At 42.9% G+C, this 21,653-nt stretch overlaps 1 protein-coding gene across 1 annotated transcript in view; it reads left to right on the forward strand.

Annotated features, from left to right (window-relative positions):
• The window catches only part of ncoa2 (nuclear receptor coactivator 2), a 130,085-nt gene that overhangs the window by 44,543 nt on the left and 63,889 nt on the right, over positions 1 to 21,653 (forward strand). The window contains exons 3-4 of the mRNA XM_080752203.1: positions 5,070 to 5,177; positions 8,602 to 8,774. Of these exons, the coding sequence (XP_080608329.1) occupies positions 5,089 to 5,177; positions 8,602 to 8,774 (262 nt within the window). The 5' untranslated portion in view covers positions 5,070 to 5,088. The remainder of the gene's footprint in view (positions 1 to 5,069; positions 5,178 to 8,601; positions 8,775 to 21,653) is intronic.

A 21,653-nucleotide genomic window follows, 5' to 3' on the forward strand; every position in this document is an offset into this window, starting at 1 on the left:
ATTTACTGCATATACATTTTGTACTTTCTATTTTTATTTTCTATTCTATTTTTATTTTGTGTAGCTTTTTAAAAGATTTTTCAGATGAGATAAAGAAGCGAGAAAGGTAGAGGGCTCCCCTGGTCCCCTTGATGATGTGCTTCAGTAACTACTTTCACCAATCCATATTTTAGGCATGTCATAGGCTAAAAGAAATCAAACGTTATTTTCTTTAATGGCCGATCTACAAGCTCACAATGTCTCTCATCAGGCTTATTAGGTTCATGAGATGGCCCTGAAGCCTTCTCATTAGGGGCTGAACGATTTTAGAAAAAATTAAGAATAGATTTTTCCGCTCAATATTAGCCCAAAAGTTTAATTATTACAGTAACATGAGATTGATACTGACAACATAATTTGACTTTTAAAGGAAAATACCAGTGTTATTGCATGTTTAGCAGAATGTCTACAAGTCAATGGACAAAGTCAATAACATTGACGTAAAATAAAGGTGACATAAAGTTCACTGTGATGGATAACCTAGAGCATGCAAGTTTAGTCGTTTATTTGCATACCATACTGAAATGAAAGTCAAGAAAAGGGTAGAAGTATATATTTATTACTTAATCTAGACAGTCAGCTAAACATGTAAAACTTGTGGTCAAGTTATATTTTTAAGTGCCCTTCACTATCTATGCCGATAATTATGTGAGATTCCACGCTGATGCATGGTAGATAGGCTACGTTCTGTAGCACCAGAACGTACAGTGCAATCCAGCCATCCCACCGACCAAAAAGGCCCCCACCGCCCCCTCCTCAGCAGAAAAGAACTAGTGCTGCATGGTTAATCGTTTTCAAACCGAAATCGCGATGTGAAATCTCGCGATTAGCGAATCGCAAAGGCCAAACTTCCCAAGCAATATGGAGACGTTTTAATTTTAGAAATCCCTTCATAATTGACTAAGCAATGATCAAATCAAACTGTGGTGACTTTCTTTGCTTCCGCGCATCCCCACACCGCTGAAAGTGAAAGTGAATGTGATGGCCGGAGCCACTGTGCAGGACTCTGCCACAGCGTGGGAACTAGGGGTGCTGCAGGTGTTCCAGCACCCCTTTTCAAGTTTTCATTTTTTTATTTAAAGCTATACTGTGTAAGATGCTCAACTAGTGGTCAGTAGCCCTATAGCAAACCGCGGTCGCGTTCGCGTCTTTCGCCCGTTTTTCGTACCTTCACACCCCCCCGTCTGCCTCCACAACGCCGAGAGCTATCTTTAGAGGGGTCCCTGGTTCCTGTGCGTTCAGGCATTCCGGAGAAACGGACTACTTCACCCTGCCTGGTAGGCGAGATTACCTTTTGAGTAAAGAGACACACGGGCGACTACAAATATGGCGACCCCACTTCAAGATGCGCTGTGATTGGCCGGTAGTGTACCATGTGTGCATGATCGGCGATGTGATTGGGCAACGTATACACAACGTATACAGATGATGCAGATTACGTCATTTTGGCGCGAAATCCGGTCCACGGCCAGGATCATAGAAAACATATAAAGAGAAGGCTTCAGAAGCTGAAAATAACGGAGTGGGTGTTCTAAAACTTTAGCGATTTAACAGATAGGACAATTTTAAGATTTGTTTTATAAAAAAAGTTACATGGTACAACTTTAAATAAGAAAAGAACAAATCAAACATAGCCAAAATACGTTGCCTGTTGTTGTCGTTTTTTATTTATTCATTTATATATATATATATATATATATATATATATATATATATATATATATATCCATTATAAAATGGATTAAAAAACGATAAAAATATTAGGCCTATTATTTTTTCATAGCAGAATCATGCTTAGGGCCCACATGGACCCAGAAACGGCTCTGAATCCAGCCCACACAGAGGTGCAGAGAGATCTGAGTGCTGAAAGGTGCATTCAATAGGATGAGTCAGATTAACCATAATCTGACTGAGGTGAGATGGTTGTAGCCTACCTGAGGTAACGGCAGTTGGCCAGCTAGCGTTAGCTTGATAATAGTCTCCTCATCTACCTTAAAAACAAAACTTTCCAAGGGCGAGTGACAGATTGCATCCCATAGTTTCAATAGCTGTCAATGCTTCTATTGTTCATGAAATCGCCCTGAAAGTTATCGTTGATCAGTCACCTTTACAATGAGATGTAACAACTTGTATGAATAGATTGTGGAATAAGCAACACAGATAAACATGTGGGTGTGTGCCATTCACAGGTGTGTGACTGGCACCTGACCATGAGTCCTGCAACATTGTTGAGTTTGTGTATGCTTCAAGCAGAAACCCTGCCCCCAATAATAGCCCTATGCAATGGGGCAAGTGGAAGCTGATGTTCCGTTAACTGTACCCCAGGGTTAAGTGGCAGCATTATTAGGTGTCAGCCCTGGTACGATTTCCAAACTTAGGTCCAAGTTCCAATTTCCGAGAGACTGGTGAAGTCAAAGACAGTCTGCAAAGTGGCCGTTCCAGGGAGACAACGTCCCAAGAAGACGCGTTCCACACCCTTGTTTTACTGAGGAACCATAGGCTTTCTTCCAAGAGATTTACTGGCAAGATTGCACAACGGTACCACAGACGAATCTCTGTCAAAGTTGCAGGACCCATGCTCACACACCTGTGACTGGCACAGCTGTGCTGGTTCAACACATGCCAGCGCACACCTGCTGGCAGGTGTTTGGCGTGCACTGCCCACGTGTTTCCCTTTTAGCTGTGTTTAGGCCTGTCACAGTTATTATATAATCGTCTAATCGCAATTATTTGATATAATCGTCATAATCGTTTACTTGTTGAAACATTTTCATATTTTCAAACATTTTCTAAAATAGTGGAAATAGCAGATCTACAAGCTCACAACGCGTCGCGATCTACAAGCTCGGCTATTTCCACTATCAATGTTCTTTTTAAGTATAAATTTGTCAAATATGTCGGTCGTTTCTTTGTATATTTAGGTTATGTGTCATATCTATGTGCAACTTCAAAGCCTAAAAGCCAAACAGAAATGTAGTTGTAAACGAGAAAAAGACAATTATTCGTAATTATTTGAGTGACAATTAATCGTCCTGTAAAATGTCATAATCGTGACAGCCCTAGCTGTGTTCGTTCCAAGACAAAATACCTTGTTGTAAAGGTGGCTAATGAACGATAACAACAATATAAAATACAATACCAATTGGTATTATTGAAGGGCAGAAATAATCAACCCGAAGTTATGTTTCCAACCTTTTTTGAGGAGTTTAGTTGTGGTATATGTGGTGTGGACGCTAGCATTAATTTCGGTTTGAACGATTTTTAAAACTAGTGTTCTAGTGGTGTGAATGTCCCATTACTCTATAATTTCCTATACAGTTAAACAACACACACACACACACACACACACACACACACACACACACACACACACACACACACACACACACACACACACACACACACACACACTTACTTACTTACTTACTTACTTACTTACTTAGTCCTCTTGCACTTCAAGGCGCGTAGAGCCAACTGTGGCAACCAGGTTTCTCCATTTGGGTCTATCGTGGGCAAGGTGTTGGGCTTGTGCCAGGGTCACATTACAGGCCCTAAGGTCCTGTGCGACTACATCCAGCCAGCGGGTGCGGGGGGCACCTCTGGGTCTTTTCCATCCGGCTAGCAGGGGAAAGCCAGGATGGTGCTCGTTGGGTGTTCTAGGGGTGAGCGGATGATGTGGCCGTACCAGCGCACTCGCCGCATTGCTGCGAGACGAGATGCTGGGGGGTGTTGGGTTTGGTCCCTTAAAGTCCGGTTCGTGACATGCTGGCTCCAGCTGATGCCTTCGATTCTCCTAAGGGCCCTGGTGTCGAATCCGTCCAGCCTGGCCGCCAGGGTGTTGTTCAGCGGCCAGGTTTCAGAGCCGTACAGCAGGACGGAGATGACCGAGGCATTATAGACCCTAAGCTTTGTCTCACGCGAGATGTGCCGGTGTCTCCACAACGGTCTCCATAGGGACTGCATTACAGAGGACGCTAGGGCACGGCGCCGGTCGATCTCAGGTTTGAGGTCGCCGTTATTAGACAATGATGATCGAAGATATTTAAAAGTGGGTACAAAGTGGACAGGGGTGCCGCCAAAGATGAGTGGTGGTGGGTCAGGTCCATTGCCTACGTGCATAAGCTCGGTTTTTGGCCAGCTTATCTTAAGGCCTAACTTCCTGGCCTCCTCATCGAACACGTGGAGAGCTTCACGAAGCTGCTCAGCAGTCTCGCTGAACAGGGTGGTGTCATCCGCGTATTCGAGATCCCTGAGGGTGTAGTCACCTAATGGCACCCCAGGAATCCGCTCACAGACTCTTGACATCAGGAGGTCAATGATGCAATTAAAAAGTTCGGAACTCACGATCATTTCATTGTGTCCACGACATTACCAGGCTAAGAACTAAATCCACTTTGAAATCATCTCAGGGAAAGTAATGTACGCAAAAAAAGAATCATGGACCAAATACAAACTCTAGAATTCCTCTATTTAGAAGTCCATTTTGCCTCTGTTATTTTGAAATTGCAATAGCTCATTTAGTGATTTTGAAATTATTTGTCGATGTTTTTGTTCAGGCTTTCTTCTCAAGTTATAGTTTGCAAACACGGGAACATGTTAGCTGCTGCTGTGATTTGGCCTGCCTTTTTTATATTGTATTGTGTGGGTTTTTCTCATTGCGCGCGTAGCTGAACACACAGTCTTGGGCTGTGTGGTGGGGGGACTGTGCTCCCATTTCTCCCTCTCTGGGGAATGCTGCACCATCAGTGAGAAATGATTGAATCTCCTTCTCCGCTCCATTTTCACTCATTTCTCCGGGAGTGGATCAACCAGTGCCCCTAGCACAGGTTTGTGCTTGTGTGTAAGTGTGCGTGTCGGTCCATGGCGATGCACTCGGAAGAAATTGGCACACCCCCATGCATGCTGTTGTTTCATTTCAGGGCATGCTTGGGTCAACCTATCAAAAGTTGTGTGTGTGCTGGTATGTGTTGTATGTACCGTCACGTGTTAAATCCTAACAGACCTGTTATGTGTGTGTTCTCTCCCTACAGACGCTGATATGCATTGAGGATGAGTGGAGTCGGAGAAAACCCATCTGACCCTGCCAGGGCAGAGTCACGAAAACGTAAAGAATGTTCCACCGAACTTCTAGGCCCCAGGTGAGTCTACCACACTCGGCTGCTCAAACTGGGGGACAGACTTTCCCCAAAGGTAAACTGTTATTTTGGCTAGGGCTGCAACTATTCATTATCTTTTTAGCGATTTTGCTATTGATTTCTGTTTTGATTAATCAAATAATTAAGAAGCACATGGGGGAGAAATCTTTTTACATTTATTTTCTTTCTCTTTCCTTTTTTATTAACGAATCAACACAAAAACCTTTAATAGAAGGTTCATAATTGACTAAATCAATCACCAATTCAGGTCTAAAGGTCACAAGCACAAATAACAGATCAGCTATTTTAGCTATTTTTGAAAATGTGATCAATTATCAATAACTTTTTTAAATAATGGATTAAATCAATTAATTAATTATTGATTACAACCCTAAATTTGTCAGGATTTCGTTGTTAATCGACAGTGCACACACAGAGGTTAATTCAATGCAGTTTTCACAGAAAGTAACATCGTTAATTAATTGTGTAACTGAACATGCAAAGGACCCCACACCACAAGAACCTAGAGTGCCATGGAATACCTTTTCAATAAAAACTAAGTAGTAATAATAAAGGCAGTGTGTCATTGCACAAATGTTGGAATGGAATGGAATGATTGGAAAGTAAACCTACTGTTATCCCTTTTTCACCAAGCCATTTTGAGGGCTGCTTTGGATCCATTTCTAATCTCTAACCAGTTCTTTGTTTAGACAGCAACTGGCTCTCAGCGAGAAAAACTGGTTAAACTCTGGCACTCTGGTTTTTGCTGGTCTAAAACCAAGAACCATTAATGACAGGGGCTGGGTGTGAGGTTATCCGACTTTTCCAGGAAAAGGGAAGCCCCATTTCGAGATCCACTAACTAACATCAACAAAACACGAAGCTGCGCTGGCATCTTATCCGCGTTTGAATCCAGGAAAATGCCTACAGTGAAACTTGTAAATGACAATACATGCATGTAAAACATATTTTTTTATCTTGTCTTGAGTAGTTTTATACTTACTGGTGAAGATGATAAAGATCTCCTGGTCTGTTTAGACAGTCTACAGTGTATTCCCATCTTTAAATACTAACCGGCTATGAACAAAACTGCATCACAGTAACAATGTTGGTGTAAATAAGAGTTTTGCAGAGGGACATTTTTATTTTTAAATGCACAGATGATCGACTATACATAGCAATGAGAGAGATTTTACATGCACAGATCAACCATATACATAGAAATGAGGCCTTGTTTCTACAAGGAAAGTGTTTTGTATGCATCTACAGTAGCCTGTGGAAAACCAAAACATTGCTTCGAAGGTTCATAGTCAAACCATCTGTGAACGGGCATCGGCACCAGCCCAGCACCAGGTCTGTGTTGGAGGAAATGAGTCAATCATGTTGCTCAATCCTCTGAGCCAGCAGAATGCCAATTTCCAGAGGCCCCGTGAGACCTTGTACCAAGTTCATCTCTGCCCTATTGTGAACTGGTAGAACAAAGACGACCGTGGCCACTTATTAAGACATTTAACTGGATACCCAATTCCTGACTACTTTAATTCGATGGGCCCCTGTGATGCAGTAGGCACAGTCGCCACCCAGCAGCCGCTAAGAATAGCTTACTGTTACTGTGACTTCTAACCCTGGGGTACAGAGAGTCTGCTGAAGCCTATAAATGTAAATCTGCATAATTCATCTGCAGACAGGCACACAGGGGTTGTCTTTATTGATGCAGCGCTGCTCCGTGCTTGCAAAACAGAAAGAAAAATATGAAAATGCTGACTTGCTGACTGCAGATATATTTAGCTAGAGCTGTGTATCGTGCGTGCGTGCGTGCGTGCGTGCGTACGTTGGGGGAGGGTATAGTTTGACCCCGGCCCTCACCATCGTTCCGAAGCTCCATGCCAAGGTTGGCGTGGATGCTGTGCTATGGAAGTGAGAGGGCTCTTGAGCCATGTCCACAGATGACTGATGGCACGGAACCTTGGTGGAGGTGTACAGTATAGATTGAACTGCCTTGTTGTTCTGCCCCACGCTCCGTGCCCTGTTCACCCATGCCATCTTCTGCTGTGAGCAGAATAAGGGATGTGGGCCTTCTCCCTCATCTCTCTCTCCTTGCCAGTCCCATACACACAAAAACACACAAAGAAGATCCTTGCTTTAATACTAAGTTCTAGCATAATTTTATTCACATTTTCAGTGATGTCATTACGTGCGCATCCCGCATCAAAAACTCATTCAAGTCGCCCAGGGACTCATTCATGTCATGGTCCTGGGGTCCCGGGGATGCGCCTCCATTGGAGTCCATGTTAAAATAATGTACTTCTTCTACTTAAGTTGCTATATTAGTTTAGATAGTTTAATTCGTTTTTTAATGTATTGTGTAAGATAAACACTGTAAAGATTTATTATCAGTTAAACCTGGAACAGCTAAAAACTATTTTCACTAGTGGTTCTCAAAGTGGGGTCCTGGGTCCTTGAGGGAGTTCCAGGGGGTCCCCAGATAAATGATAGTTAGGAACCAAATAGAACTTTATGGGTCTGTAACTCGGTGAACAAATGGAACCAAATGGACCTGTTCCATTTGTACTCTAGTATTTTAACATTTAATATAAATTGGGGTCCCAGTGATATAAATATAATTAAATGGGTGTCTGTAGCCTAGTGTATTTAGAAATCCTAGTTCTAAGTTCAAACATTAGCCAAATTGTAAAATAAATATAAGAAATAGGCAAACATTTTGAAAATAGCCGATCTACAAGCTCACAGCGCTCGAAAACATTGTATTGAGGACTCATTAAACTTTTCTGGGATTTGAATGACCACCTGTGGGTCCCGGGACCCATTACATTGAAAACCTAGTAACATCACTGCATTTTGTTTTTCCTCCTCACCTTTAGGCCTGTCACAATTATTACATAATCGTCTAATCGCTATTATTTGAGGTAATCGCAATTATTTAGCATAATCGTCATAATCGTTTCCATGTTGAGAAATGTTCATATAGTTTCAAACACTTTCAAAACGTAGTGGAAATAGCATATCTAAAAGGTCACAATGCATCGCATCACGATGTGTTGTGAGCTTGTAGATTGGCTATTTCCACTATAAATGTATAAAGAATAAAGTTATTAAATATGCCTGTCATTCCTTTGTATATTTAGTTTATTTGTCATATCTATTCTGTGCAACTTCAAAGCCAAACAGAAATGTAATTCTTATCCATATGCGCCGGTGTTCAGCGATAAGAACACAATTAAATCGTTAATCGCAATCATTTGTGTGACAATGAATCGTCACATAAAATGTCATAATCGTGACAGTAGCCCTACTCACCTTGCTCTCCTTCAGTTTTTGGTCTTGGGTGTCCCCTCGCTTCAATGTCTCTGTCATCCTCACCTGTTCCATCTTATCACTACCTGGTTTTCCCTCTTTTTCTTCACAGCCCCAAGCGGAGCAACGAGAAGCGCAATCGCGAGCACGAGAACAAATACATCGAGGAGCTGGCCGAGCTGATCTTCGCCAACTTCAACGACATCGACAACTTCAACGTCAAGCCTGACAAATGTGCAATCCTTAAGGAAACTGTGAAGCAGATCAGACAGATAAAGGAGCAAGGTACGGGGAGCGAAATTTATAGCATTGATGCTTATTATTTAATGCTTTAACTATTGAAAAATAGTAGATATACAAGCTCACAACAAGCTTGTAGATCTGCTATTTTTGAAAGAAATCTAGATTTTAAAAGCGAACATTTGTAACTCAAATATTTGCTTCTGGGTGGTCCCTGGAATAACATTTTGAGATGGGGGTCCACGGCCAAATACATGTCATTTTGGGGGTCCTTGACATGAAAAGGTTTAAGAACACTGATTTAGAAGACATTTATAGAATCGGGTAAACTTGCAGAAATGTTCATGATTTTTCTAAAATGTCAGATCTACAAGCTCGCAGTCGTGCTGTGAGCTTGTATATCTGCAATTTTTTAATAATTAAAGCATTAGGGCTGTCTTCGACTCAGGATTTTTGGAGTCGATTGGAGTCGCGGGGGTTAATGCGATTCGTCAACAAATCGTTTTATACTGTATGTTAAAAAAAAGGGGGGAAAAAAGTTGCTTTAAACCACGTCAACAGAATACAATAAAACATTAAGATGAACATTGTTTTAAGCCTTGAAAAGATCCACGAACTACCGTGCATATGATATAATGGACATTAATGACGATAAGATTGCGTCCAGCCGTGCGTAATTGTGAATCGTGGAGCAGAGTAGAAAGACGGAGACGAGAATAATGCATCTCTCTGTCAACACAACTGCGTGTCGTTTATTATTTCCACAGCTTGTATTTTCTCAGAGCGCAGCGCTGCTGTATCAAAAGAGCTATGTTGCGGATCAAGTCGTCGCTGGTGCGAGACAATAACAAACTTTTCCCCCATTGCTACTTCTCTGCCTGAGATCACACTCAGGCTCAGCGGCAAGCAGCTAGTGTGTGGCTGCCGCTGCTGCCTCTTGCGCTTGGCTATCTCCAACAAGTAGAATAACAACACGTTGGCGTATTTCCTCTCAAAGTGGTTAACTTCAAAATAAGAGCTGCCTGTAATATGATTAAGGCAACATTCAAGTCACGTTAACTGGTTTTATTTTGAAGTCTACTTACAAGTAGTAGGAAGTATGGACTCTATTGGAAGTACATGACACCAGTCCAGCGCTATACCGCACCGCACCACAGTATTAACTCATTCAGAGCCCCAGACATTAACGGATTATTTCAGTCATGGACGCCTCCAGTCTGTTCAGTGATGTTTTTGTGTCCTTATAATTGTCACTGTTTTCCTGCCGGAGCTTTCTTATCTCTGCTAACATCTCAGATTCTGCGTTCACGTTAGCCGCAGCTTCAGTGCTAGCTGCAGCCCCAGCCATCTCCTCTGTTAGCCCAGTTAGCTTTAGCTGCGTTAGCTTTAGCTGCGTTAGCTTTAGCTGCCTTGTGTTTGGTCTCGTCCCTTCAGTGTTGTCGCTGATTGAACTTTTCCTAGTCAATCTCCCGCGTCTCAGCATTCTTCTGCAGCCATTTCAGTACTTTTCCTTTGTCAGTTGCTAGTTTTTACTTCACTTTAGGGCTATTTTTAAAGTGGGCTCGGCGGAGCTAGTGATTCACACGTCTGTGTTGCTCATGACGTCACCGGAACCGACATTAACGGATTATAATGTCCAAAGTGCCTCCTTCAGGTCCCATTCACTTGCGTTGTCTTATTATGAAGGCCAGAAGTCCACCACGCAATCACTTCCGGTCTGACGTCATCGGATCGTGCGCCGGAACCGATCCGTGTCCACGTGGAGTTGTGTAATGGCCGACCGGAGCTTTTATCATTGTGTAACGTAAGCGAGCATCTGCCTCCATCCTAGCTTCTAAAGTGTAGTTTTGAGATAATGGACATTAAAGATGAGATCCCCCGTCCACCTCAATGTTATGGATGGGACTATTTTGTGCTCGTGGAGCCGTGATGATGCGAAATCAGCGACGGATTTCGTCTCCGGACCGCCGGCGATTCTTCTCGGTAATGTACTCGCCGTTACAGTAATCTATTACTTTTCCCGAGATATCCCGTGAATGGCACTACAGATACTCGAGTACATTTCGCGAGACATCTCGTGAATGGCACTAGATGAGTTAACTGGTAAAATAATATATTTTCGACTCCTCGACTCAAACAATTGCCGTCGATTCCGGGGGCTTAAAACGACTCGTCGATCCGCCGATTTTTAGAAGACAGCCCTATAAAGCATAAAATAATGGTTAAAGTGGTTCAAATCTAAAGTAACACAGATTTGCGTTTAGGTCTAAATGGTTTGAGCTGTATTTACGGTGTATGCCTGTTCAATAAAGTCTCAATGCTAACGGATAGGTCTTTCATGCTTAAGTTAATGGTAAATGGACTGCATTTACATAGCGCTTTTCTCCAAAGCACTTTACAATGTACTTCACATTTCACCCATTCATACATTCACACACTGATGGCTGAGGAAACCATCCAAAGCACCAACCTGCTCATCGGGAGCAGTCAGGGGTTGAGTGTCTTGCTCAAGGACACTTCGATGTAGCCAGGAGGACCTAGCAATCAGTATTAATTTTGTCGACTAAGACTAAAGACTAAAGTCTTTTAAAGAATTTGATATTTAGTCGACTAAGACTAGACTAGACTAAAACAATTTCAGAAGACTAAGACTGAATGTGTTTTATTCAAAAGAGTAAGACTACATTTAAGTCTAAGACTAATGACTGTAAAAATGTACACTGATATGCAACTGTGCAATGGAATTAAAGCCAAATACATCTTTTATCTTTAGATTTTGCACAGAGAGTAGCACAGAGTGTCAGATGAGCTGAGATTTTGTACCTGGCCGTGACACACACACACACACACACACACACACACACACACACACACACACACACACACACACACACACACACACTAGGCATTGTAGCCTAGCCCTAGCAGTTTTACTTCTTTTGAGAGTTACTTAAATTAACATAAGTATTGCATTTGCTACATTTAGGTGCAATGGCATTACAGCCAAGATAGTGTTTTGTTTATTCTTTTTTAAGAACTCAGAATTGCACTGTATTTTTCTTGACCGAAAAGACAAGACTTGACTAAGACTAAAATATTTTGATATTTTGTCGACTAAACTAGACTAAAACAATTTCAGAAGACTAAAACAGGACTAAGACTAAATGGTGTGTTATTCATAAATCAAAATTCACTGAAAAAATGTACACTGCTAGCAATCGAACCTGGAACGTTATCAGATGTATCTCACCATTTTTATCTCATATAATATGGTTTACGGTTTTGTGACTCCCTATGTGAGAAGCGGTAGCGTGAAGCAGTGACTGAGCGGAGAGCTCTAGGTAAATGTGAGTCAGACTGGCTGGCTGAGGATGTCGACTTGTTTTTTTTTGTGACTCGCATAGAGCCAGGCGTTATGTAATGGCAAGCAATGTGATGCACACAAACACTCCGGCTATCCATCCCTCTCTCCCTCCCCCACTCGTTTCTTTTGCCTGCTCTCTCCCTTTCTCAGCTCCTTTTTCATGCCAGGCTGGAGTGACATCCCCTGCCTGCCCTCTGAAGGCAGTCATTAGTGCAGGGCAACCAGACTATAGTACTTGTCCCACTTTATTCCATCTTCCATTTTTATTGCCGCGCTACTCCTCCCACAGTTAAGGCACGCACTCGGTACATTATGTCAAATCGACCGGCTTCATCGGGACACGCATGCGTGCTATTTTGCGAAGAGATTAGGGCTGTATTGTAAAAATCAACGCATCAACGAGTCAGTCGAAGACCCCGCAGTCGACGGCAATAGTTTGAGTCAAGCCGTTAGTGGTAATTACTTTAATAGCGGAAGTTACTACTGTGGTGCTGTAAATAGCGCTGGACTGGTATGTCATGTACTTTTAATTGAGTCCATCTTACTTAAAAATAAAACTAGTTGACGTTACTTAAAAGTTGACTTGATAATATTACAGGAGGCTCTTTTAAGGCTGACACAGGACTGACACAGATATCTCCATATATGGCCATTAATTTATTAGTGAATTAATTTTCCCCATTGACTTGAATGGGGAAAATTCAAATGGTAAGACGAAATTAATTAGCGAAATTCGCGTCACAGCAACCACACATCTTTCTAGTTTTATTTGTACACGGACAGGACTCTTTGTTCACCGCCAACTGCAGATACCTTATTCGCTGTGAAATTCTTTCATGGCGATACCGTACCTTATCTTGTACAGTTCAGGGAGGGCACAAAACGGCTGTTTCTTGTTCCCTGATACCCTTTTATGAACCAGATGTAAGCCTTGGCACCTTATTTAGAAGCGTTCACACCTAGAGTTGACAGCGCTTGGATCGTTTGGTCTCATCTTTTTCAAAAAGCTCTTTTAGAACTTATCTGCCATAAGTACTGGTCCAAAGCCATGAAGTTCGGGTTGTAAGGCTGTGGAAATAACTGTTGGTAGTGGAGAACATTTCTCATATGGCCTTAGTTGCCCCCCATGCTTGCAGCAACATCACTGTGTAAACGATAACATTACTGTGTAACTGATTCTCAGCTTATGGTAGCACTACCGAACGCAGGGTCTTGAAATGCACACATTTAAGTTGATAAGCCACACTGACTTGTACTACAGCCCTGGGAAGAAGCACTTTTGCTTTGTGGATGGACTTTGAGAAAGAGGCCTCCTAGGGGCAGCAGTTAATTTATCTCTGTATGTTCAACTCATGCTGTCTGCATACATTCCCTTAATTGAAATCAGGGTGGATTTGTGTACTTGGAGTGGGGAAAAAACTCACCCACTAAGCCTAGGCAATGTTTCAAGCTTGTTTGGTCTTAATAGACAATATGGCGGGTAATTGATTTCTTTATAGTGCCCATAAAGTAATGGCATAGCAGGGAATTTTATTGCTACTTTTTCACTCTGGGCTGCTGGCCTACTAATACTATATTACAGCTCAGCACTGATAGGCTGGGGCCTGTTCTGCTCGGAACTGTAATTGGATCAGAGAGAAGTTACATTCACCCTGCTAAACACCAACCTTTTAAAATAAAAAAAAGTCAAGTGAGCGGTGCGATCTGTGAGTTAATGAAGCGCCCCGAGAAGCTTGGCCATTGTGGAATGGGGCGGGACATACGTACATACACACAGACAAAGCCAGATGTAGGAGCGGTCAGCACCGCTCACAACTTGGTGATCCTAACTTTACCCAGTGTTCTAAATGCAAAAAGGAAAGAAAAAATCATTTAAAATGCCACCAGTTCACAGAACTAACACCGCTTGAAACATCTGGTAGATGTCTGGATGGCGTAAGTGGCCATTAGTTCTCAGTCCGTGTACCTGGCGTAGGGCTGCAGAAGGACAGTAGCGCCTGGCAGGAGATAGTTGGAGTCACTGAGGGCTGCCACGGTGCTGAGTGATGGCTTTGTTCTGCGGGGGCAGCTGTGCTGGTTTACTGGGCCCTGCTGGGCCTGCAGAGGCCCTGCTGATGCACACATCATTAATACTGTGTGAGAGAATGAGAGAGAGAGAGTTGGTGCGTGTGCCTGTGCGGCAGGGCAAAAAAAATGGCATTCGCTTCCGTCCTCACACACATCTGCACCCCCCCCCCCCCCCCCCCCATCCCCCTACCCCCCAAATAAAAAAAAGAAAGGCAATGGATTTGTTCCCCTTTTTCGGGCCACAGAATTTCCTCACCATATGGTCAGCCGTCACATGGGCGCAGTGCAACGATCAAATGCGTCCCCCTCCAGTTACTCCGATGGCCCCCTCGTTCCTCCACTCATGATCGTCTTCAAAAGTAGGGCAGCCCGCACTCTGAACATAAGGCTTCTCTGCACGGCTATTAACCCAATCACTCACATGGAGAAATAGAGAGCATCATTCTGCAGGTACAGGATAGACCGGAGCCTGCAGTATAGGCTACTCCATATGTTCATTTCAGGGCAAAACAATAACCTAATAAACCGCTACCTCGCTGATAAATGACTGCAGATGAAAGCAATCTGTAATGGGATATAGATTGTTCCTCTGACGAGACATACCGAATGCGTTTGTCTTGTATAAACTGGCTTTCAGGTCTATAAGCCTGTGGCTTCTTTGTACATGCTGTTGTCAATGGTGTAACATTAAACTGTATACCGAAGTGTCGTCTCTTGCTCATCACTCAGCTGTCTAAGTAGCTGGGTAGAAACTGGTCAAAGATCATCAATTTTGTGCACTTGGTGCAAAGTTTTTGATTTTTGGTATGGTGTTATAAGTAAGGTATGGGTATAAGGTTTTCAAAAACCTTCGCAAATAAGTTGGTAATGGCCTACCAAGTCAACCATATACTGACAAATCTACTATTGAATTCATTGCAAACAGACCACTAGGGGGCGAGCCCAAATTGTTTGCGATGTTTTTTGAAAACCTTATACCCATACCTAACACCATACCAAAAATCTAAAATTCTTCACCAAGTGCAGATTTATTATGAATTTCTACACATTAAAACCCAGTTTATAGGCATTTTCAGCTCCCGGCAGCCATCGTGGACGCCATCTTGAAAATGATGCCTTTCCGGTAGTTATTTTTTCCTGAATTTTTAGTATGTTGTTTATCATACCCAATAGTAACAGAATCCATTGAAAAATCTCTTTCATCAATTATTTGGGGTTTGAACCATATAGGCTACTGATGTATCTAATATTTGATTCATTGCAAACAGCAAGCTCAAAAACATATCTTTAAAAAAAACAAAAAACATCTGCATTACTTAAAGTTATACCATGTAACTTTTTTTATAAAACAAATCTTAAAATTGTCCTAACTGTTAAATCGCTAAAGTTTTAGAACCCCCACTCTGTTATTTTCAGCTTCTGAAGCCTTCTCTTTATATGTTTTCTATGAGTTGTGAGGGGGGGAGAATTTCCCGGCAAAATGATGTCATCTCCCACATGATACACTACCGGCCAATCACAGCGCCGATCATACACCACCGGCCAATCACAGCGAGTCTTGCTGTCTCTAAAGGAAGTAGCTTCCCTCAGCAACTGTGTTTACATTGGTGAAGGAATCTTGCCTGCTACTCCCTCAATCCTGGTCTAAAAATGATGGGAGACGGCTCTACGGAATCGTATCGGCGAGGCGGAGGTGCTCGCGACGGCCGCGGGTGGCCGGTGGTCTGCGGTGGTCTGCGGCGACTCCGGCCGAAAAAAGCAATACCGCTACTGACCACTAGTTGAGCAGCTTCCACAGTACAGCTTTAATTTACAAGAGGTCTACACAATTAGAGAATTTAAGTTTTGTTATTTTGATTGACGATCTCTCCTATTGGTACCACAAAATCTTTATCCAACAATAACAAAATATACTAGGTTTTGTGTCTGAGAGGCTAAATCTCCGTAGCTCAGATGTCGAATAAATAATGGACCCAGATACGAAAAAGATTGAAAACCACTGACTTAGAAAGGTTAGGATCTGGATTGGTTTAGGTAAGGGTTAGAATTCCATTCTGGGGCAAACATTATGCCTAGTTCGGATTACTCAGAAATGATAAACCAGCTCCTATCTGGACTCAGGAATTGTTTACCCAGTAGAAGAAGCTAATGTTCTCCTTCATTCCATAATGGCTCTTTTTTTTTGTTGGTAGATTGACAATGCCATCTATCCCATGACTGGAACCAGCGTGGCAGCTGCATGCTCCAACTCACTTGCACTCATTTACCGCCACCTTTCACCCCATCGGTTGCTAAGTGCCTGGGTTTACACCATGGCAACGTGTTTCGAATGCTTTGTGACAGTAGAGAGAGCCTTGTTAAAAGGTCTGGCTCACAAGTGACCTGTTTAAAGCACACAGGACTGTTTTAAAAGAGAAAGGGGAAAATCCTTTAACAGTGTATAAGAGTGTTTTTGTTGCCACTCATGAGATCAGTGTTGCATCGGCCTTGCGTGGTTGAATAATTGAGCTGTAGTAGGCCATTGTTGTCATGTGTACTGCCGTCCTTGAGTGGTGCCTAACCGCTCCAACATTTGACAGAGTGTGTATGTCTGTCCGTCAGGCACGTGCACACATAGACATCAAAGGGGGCTGGAGCCCCTGCCCTTTTATCTGTCTGTAAAAAGTGCCCTCTCCAGACCATGAATGCAGTTTTTACTAAGGTGAAAGAAATGCAAATGGCCATACCTGAAGGCAGCATTCAAGAGAATTCCCTTTTACAAAGTCTCCTGAACTTGAATGCAGCGTCTTATGTTGAAAGGATGTCCCTCTCTGTGTAGAAATCCATGCCGTTACGCCACATCTCCAGTATAGACTTGATTATGCTTAGTTTAGTGTGGTATCACACACTGAAAATAGCCGACCTCCAAGCTCACAACGCGTTGAGCTTGGAGGTCTGGTATTTTCGATATTTCCATCAAAAGGCCCTTTTAGAAATGTCAACCCCTGCCTCTCTTACATTCTCTGCACGTCCCTGCTGTCCATAAGTATGTCTTTCTGTCTGTCTATATAGGATGGCCTCAACAGCTGCAATACCGCTGGGTGCCCATTGACCGACCATATTTACACTCACACACACTGACCCATTGACTGACCATACAGGCACACATGTGCAGAGGAAGGGGTTTAAAAGAACTGCTCACTTCACACTGGGCGTGATCTTTGAAAGAGCTTTAGTGCAAATTTATTTTTATATTTGATTATGTGTCCCTCTTTAGCAGATTTCCCACTGCTATGGCTCAATAGCTACTGCTTTGGGTAGGTAAATACAAACATCATCATAGCCTAGTTAACGGCACGGTACAGACTCAAATCTATTGAGAATCAATTATATTGTTATAAAGCCATCAACACTTTGTAAACAACTCAACCAACCGTCCAGTCTCAACCAGGATGTTGGTCAATGAGAGAGACAGAGACAGTCACATTTATTATGGTTGCGAACTTAAGTGTTACATTTATCAGAGCAGCGCTGTTGCTGCGTGCGTGTGCGTGCGCACACACACACACACACACACACACACACACACACACACACACACACCGTGTTATAATCCTCCAGTCTCATCACAGTCTCAACTAGAAGCAGTGCTCTTCCGAGCACAGGTCTCCACCAGGCCGTGCGTCCTGGTGGTGCTACTGTATAATAGGCCAATGTAAAAAGGGTGGCATATGTTCTTCACCTTAGATCTTTCATGGCAATCGGACGCTGCATGCATGATTTCAAGCATTGTGTTCCAAAAATGTGTTTTGCTAAAGTCTACCTGCTGGTGGCGCTATAACAGGACAATGTTAAAAAGGTAGCATTTGTTCCTTGACCTAGTGGGAATATGTATGGCAAATGTCGCGGTAATCGCAAGCTGCGTTGATGATTTGAGGCATTTTGTTCAAAAACGGAGCAATCCTGCAAACTTTGGAAGCTAATATTAGCCAATCAGGATGGAATATGAAATATCAGACGGATCGGACTTGATCACATGACTATAGAGATACTGTGTACCGATTTGCATGATTTTTGGATAAAATCTCAAGGAGTAATATCCAAAAATGTGTTTTACATAAGTCGGCCCAAAGGTGGCGCTATAAAAGGCTGATGTGAAAAATGCAGGGCAAAGGTTTATCCTTAGCCTCTAGGGAGTGCGCTTACAAAGTTTGAAACTGATCGGTGGAGTTATAGGTAAAACCACAAATCGGGCTGTTATAGCGCCACCATGAGGCTGATTAAAAAAAATTAAGTGGCATTTCTTCCTCGGCCTAGTGGGAACGTGTGTGCGCGATTTCATGATAATTGCACTTTGCGTTTGTGATTTGAGGCATTTTGTTCAAAACGGCTCAATCCCACAAACTTTGGAAGCCAATCTTAGCCAATCAGGATGGAATATGCAAAATCGGACAGATCCGTGTCGATCACATGACTGTCGAGATATTGCCTACCGATTTGTAGGATTTTTGGACAAAATCTGTAAGAGTAGTGCACAGAAATGTGTTTAGCAAACATCGGCCACTAGTTGGCGCTAGAAAAGGCCCATTTGAAAAATTTAGGGCAGAGGTTCTAGATTGGCATCCAGGGAATGTGTGTGCTCACTTTGGCAGCGCCCGGACCAACGGCGACTGAGATTTGGCGCTCACAAACTGCGAGGACGCACGGACGGACGGACGGACGGAGAGGAAAACATACTCTCCCCCATGCCTTCGGCTGGTGGAGACAACAATATGACAGATTAGGCTACAATGACCAAATAATAACCAGATAATTCACTTCCCTGATTCACCTGAAACGAGCAAAAGCGCTGTTACCACTGCCTATTAGTAAATGTTATACGCTGTATGCAATACCATTTTGAATGTCATAGCGTTGACAACCGATGTGATGATGATGATGATTATTGCGACCGAAGGTCGTTGCGACCGAAGGTCGCATATACTCTGAAGAACCGTGTTTGAGTGACCTTCCGTATCCTCGTGACCGTCCGTATCCTCTGTGATGTCAGTGTGATGTCAGCGAGTTGTGACATCACTTCCTGTACAGGGCGGCTACACGAAATGTGGATAACACTATATATGGAGATAGTCCAGTCCATCATGTCATATGGGACTACCGTCATAGAAAGTAGCCATTGTTAGGCCGGAGTCATTGGCTGTCTAAACATGGAGATGTGGATTACACTATATATGGAGATAGTCTAGTCCAATATGTCATATGGGACTACCGTCATAGACAGTAGCCATTGTTAATCCGGAGTCAATTGCTGACTGTCTGTACAGGAAGTGATGTCACATGACATACTTTTTATGCCCATATATGAGTCCTAACATGGAGATGTGGATAACACTATATATGGAGATAGTCTAGTCCAATATGTCATATGGAACTACCGTCATAGACAGTAGCCATTATTAGGTCGGAGTCAATAAAGTTCATTGCCGCGTGAACATGGAGCAGTATCCCCAGCCACCCATGTCCATGCCCACATGCTCCCATGTTCCAGGGGAGACTGCCGACGAACGTGATGTCACATGACATACTTTTTATGCCCATATATGAGTCCTAACATGGAGATGTGGATAACACTATATATGGAGATGTGACTACAAGATTATACTGACCCGTAACAGCAATGTCGTGCTCTGTGTTAGCAGCACAAAGATCAATACCTTCGTACCCATCAGTGAGATAGAGAAAAAAGACCCAAACAGCCTTATTGACGTGATTGGAATTTGCAAGAGTGTTGAACCAGTGTCAGAAAAGAAAACTAAAGAGGGCGTCAAGATCTGCAAGAGAGACTTCCAGTTAATGGACGACAGTGGTAAAGAGATAACATTCACCCTGTGGGAAGATAAAGCAAGGAAGTTTGATGGGACAAGTCAAGCCATTGTCGCAGTGAGATCAGCAAAGGTGTCAGATTTTGGAGGCCGATCTCTGAGTATGTCATACAACTCAACTATCATGGTCAATCCAGATATAACAGAAGCGACTAGGCTTAAAAGATGGTACAAAAAACAAGGAAAAGTCTTCATCACTGAATCCCTGACAAATTCACAGAATGTCGTGATCAACTGGAAATCCCTGAGCGAGATGAAAAATGCACCAGAAGAAGAGGGAGAATGGGAGAAATACTATGAAGTAACAGCAAAGGTTGCTGACATTGAACAGGACATATATGAAGCGTGTACCACTGACAGATGCAACAGGAAACTTAGAGACCTGGAAAAGGGATCCTACTATTGTCCCAAATGCGAAAAGACCTCTCCAAACGTTAAATACAGACTTCGGCTGAAGGTAAAAATTGAAGAATCTGGAGATGTTCAATGGGTGACATGCTTCCACGAAACAGCTGAGGTACTGCTGGGTCACAACATGACCCAGGAATCACTGAAAAATTTCAAAGAGAATGACAAAATTGCATTTGAAGACATATTGAATAAAGTAATCTCAACAAGTCATGTCTTCATAATCAAAGTCAAGGTGACAACATACCAAAATGAGAAACAAATGAACCACACAGTACTGAGAATCAACTGCTGCTCTGGAACACAGGTTAGTGTTCCAAACATCTAGGCTGATAATCCAGCTTTTGCAGCGTCACAGGTTCAAGTCCTGACTTGCGACCTCAAGTCCCCATCTCTTCCTGTACGGGGCGGCTACACAAGACTAAGAAATACAAAAAAAAAGAGAAGGATACACAAGACTAAGAAAGACAAAAAAAGAGAAGAATAAAAAAGAAAAAAAGAAAGGAGGATAAAGATACCAAAAGGAGAGAGAAGAAAGGGTGGATGAGGTACAATGTGCGGTATCCTCCTCTGATCTGATACGGGCGACTGGACTTAGATCACCTATGAAAGGATGTCCATGAAAGAATGTCCATCCACCTGGAGAAAAGAAAATGTAACAAGGAGGTGGCAACGGGGCGGCCAGATAAAGTTATTAGGCCTGGATCCAACTTTAAGTCGACGCACATGATTCCAGAAGTGTATGTGTCCTTCTGTACCACGCAAACTCCACACAGAAAGGCCCTATTGCTCACACCCTAGGTTCGGTTGGCGATAGGGCCTTTCTGTGTGGAGTTTGCATGTTCTCCCCGTGTCTCCTAGGGTTGATACCCTCACAAAAACATGAACAAACTCCCCCCAGAATGACAACAACTAGAATCGTCAGAGAAACGCTGTGGTTGGCCAGATTGTCAAGAATTGGCGCGACCTCGCCCTTTAGGGCGAGGTTGCATGTCACCCTGAGGTCGCATTCCACCCTCGGGTGTCTTACTAGTTATTATTACTACTACTACTACTAGTAAGACGCCTCAGGGTGACATACAAAGGGCGAGGTCGCACCAATTCTTGGCCATCTGGCCAGTGATGTATATCGGACCAGTTACCCATATTTAGAGACCCCTGGTACCCATATATGGAGATCCATGTACTGTATATGGAGATGTGCTGTGAGAGCCCACACATGCT

The sequence above is a fragment of the Nannobrachium achirus genome, assembly GCF_963921795.1.
Source record: "Nannobrachium achirus genome assembly, chromosome: 21".
Classification (NCBI taxonomy): Eukaryota; Metazoa; Chordata; class Actinopteri; order Myctophiformes; family Myctophidae; genus Nannobrachium; species Nannobrachium achirus.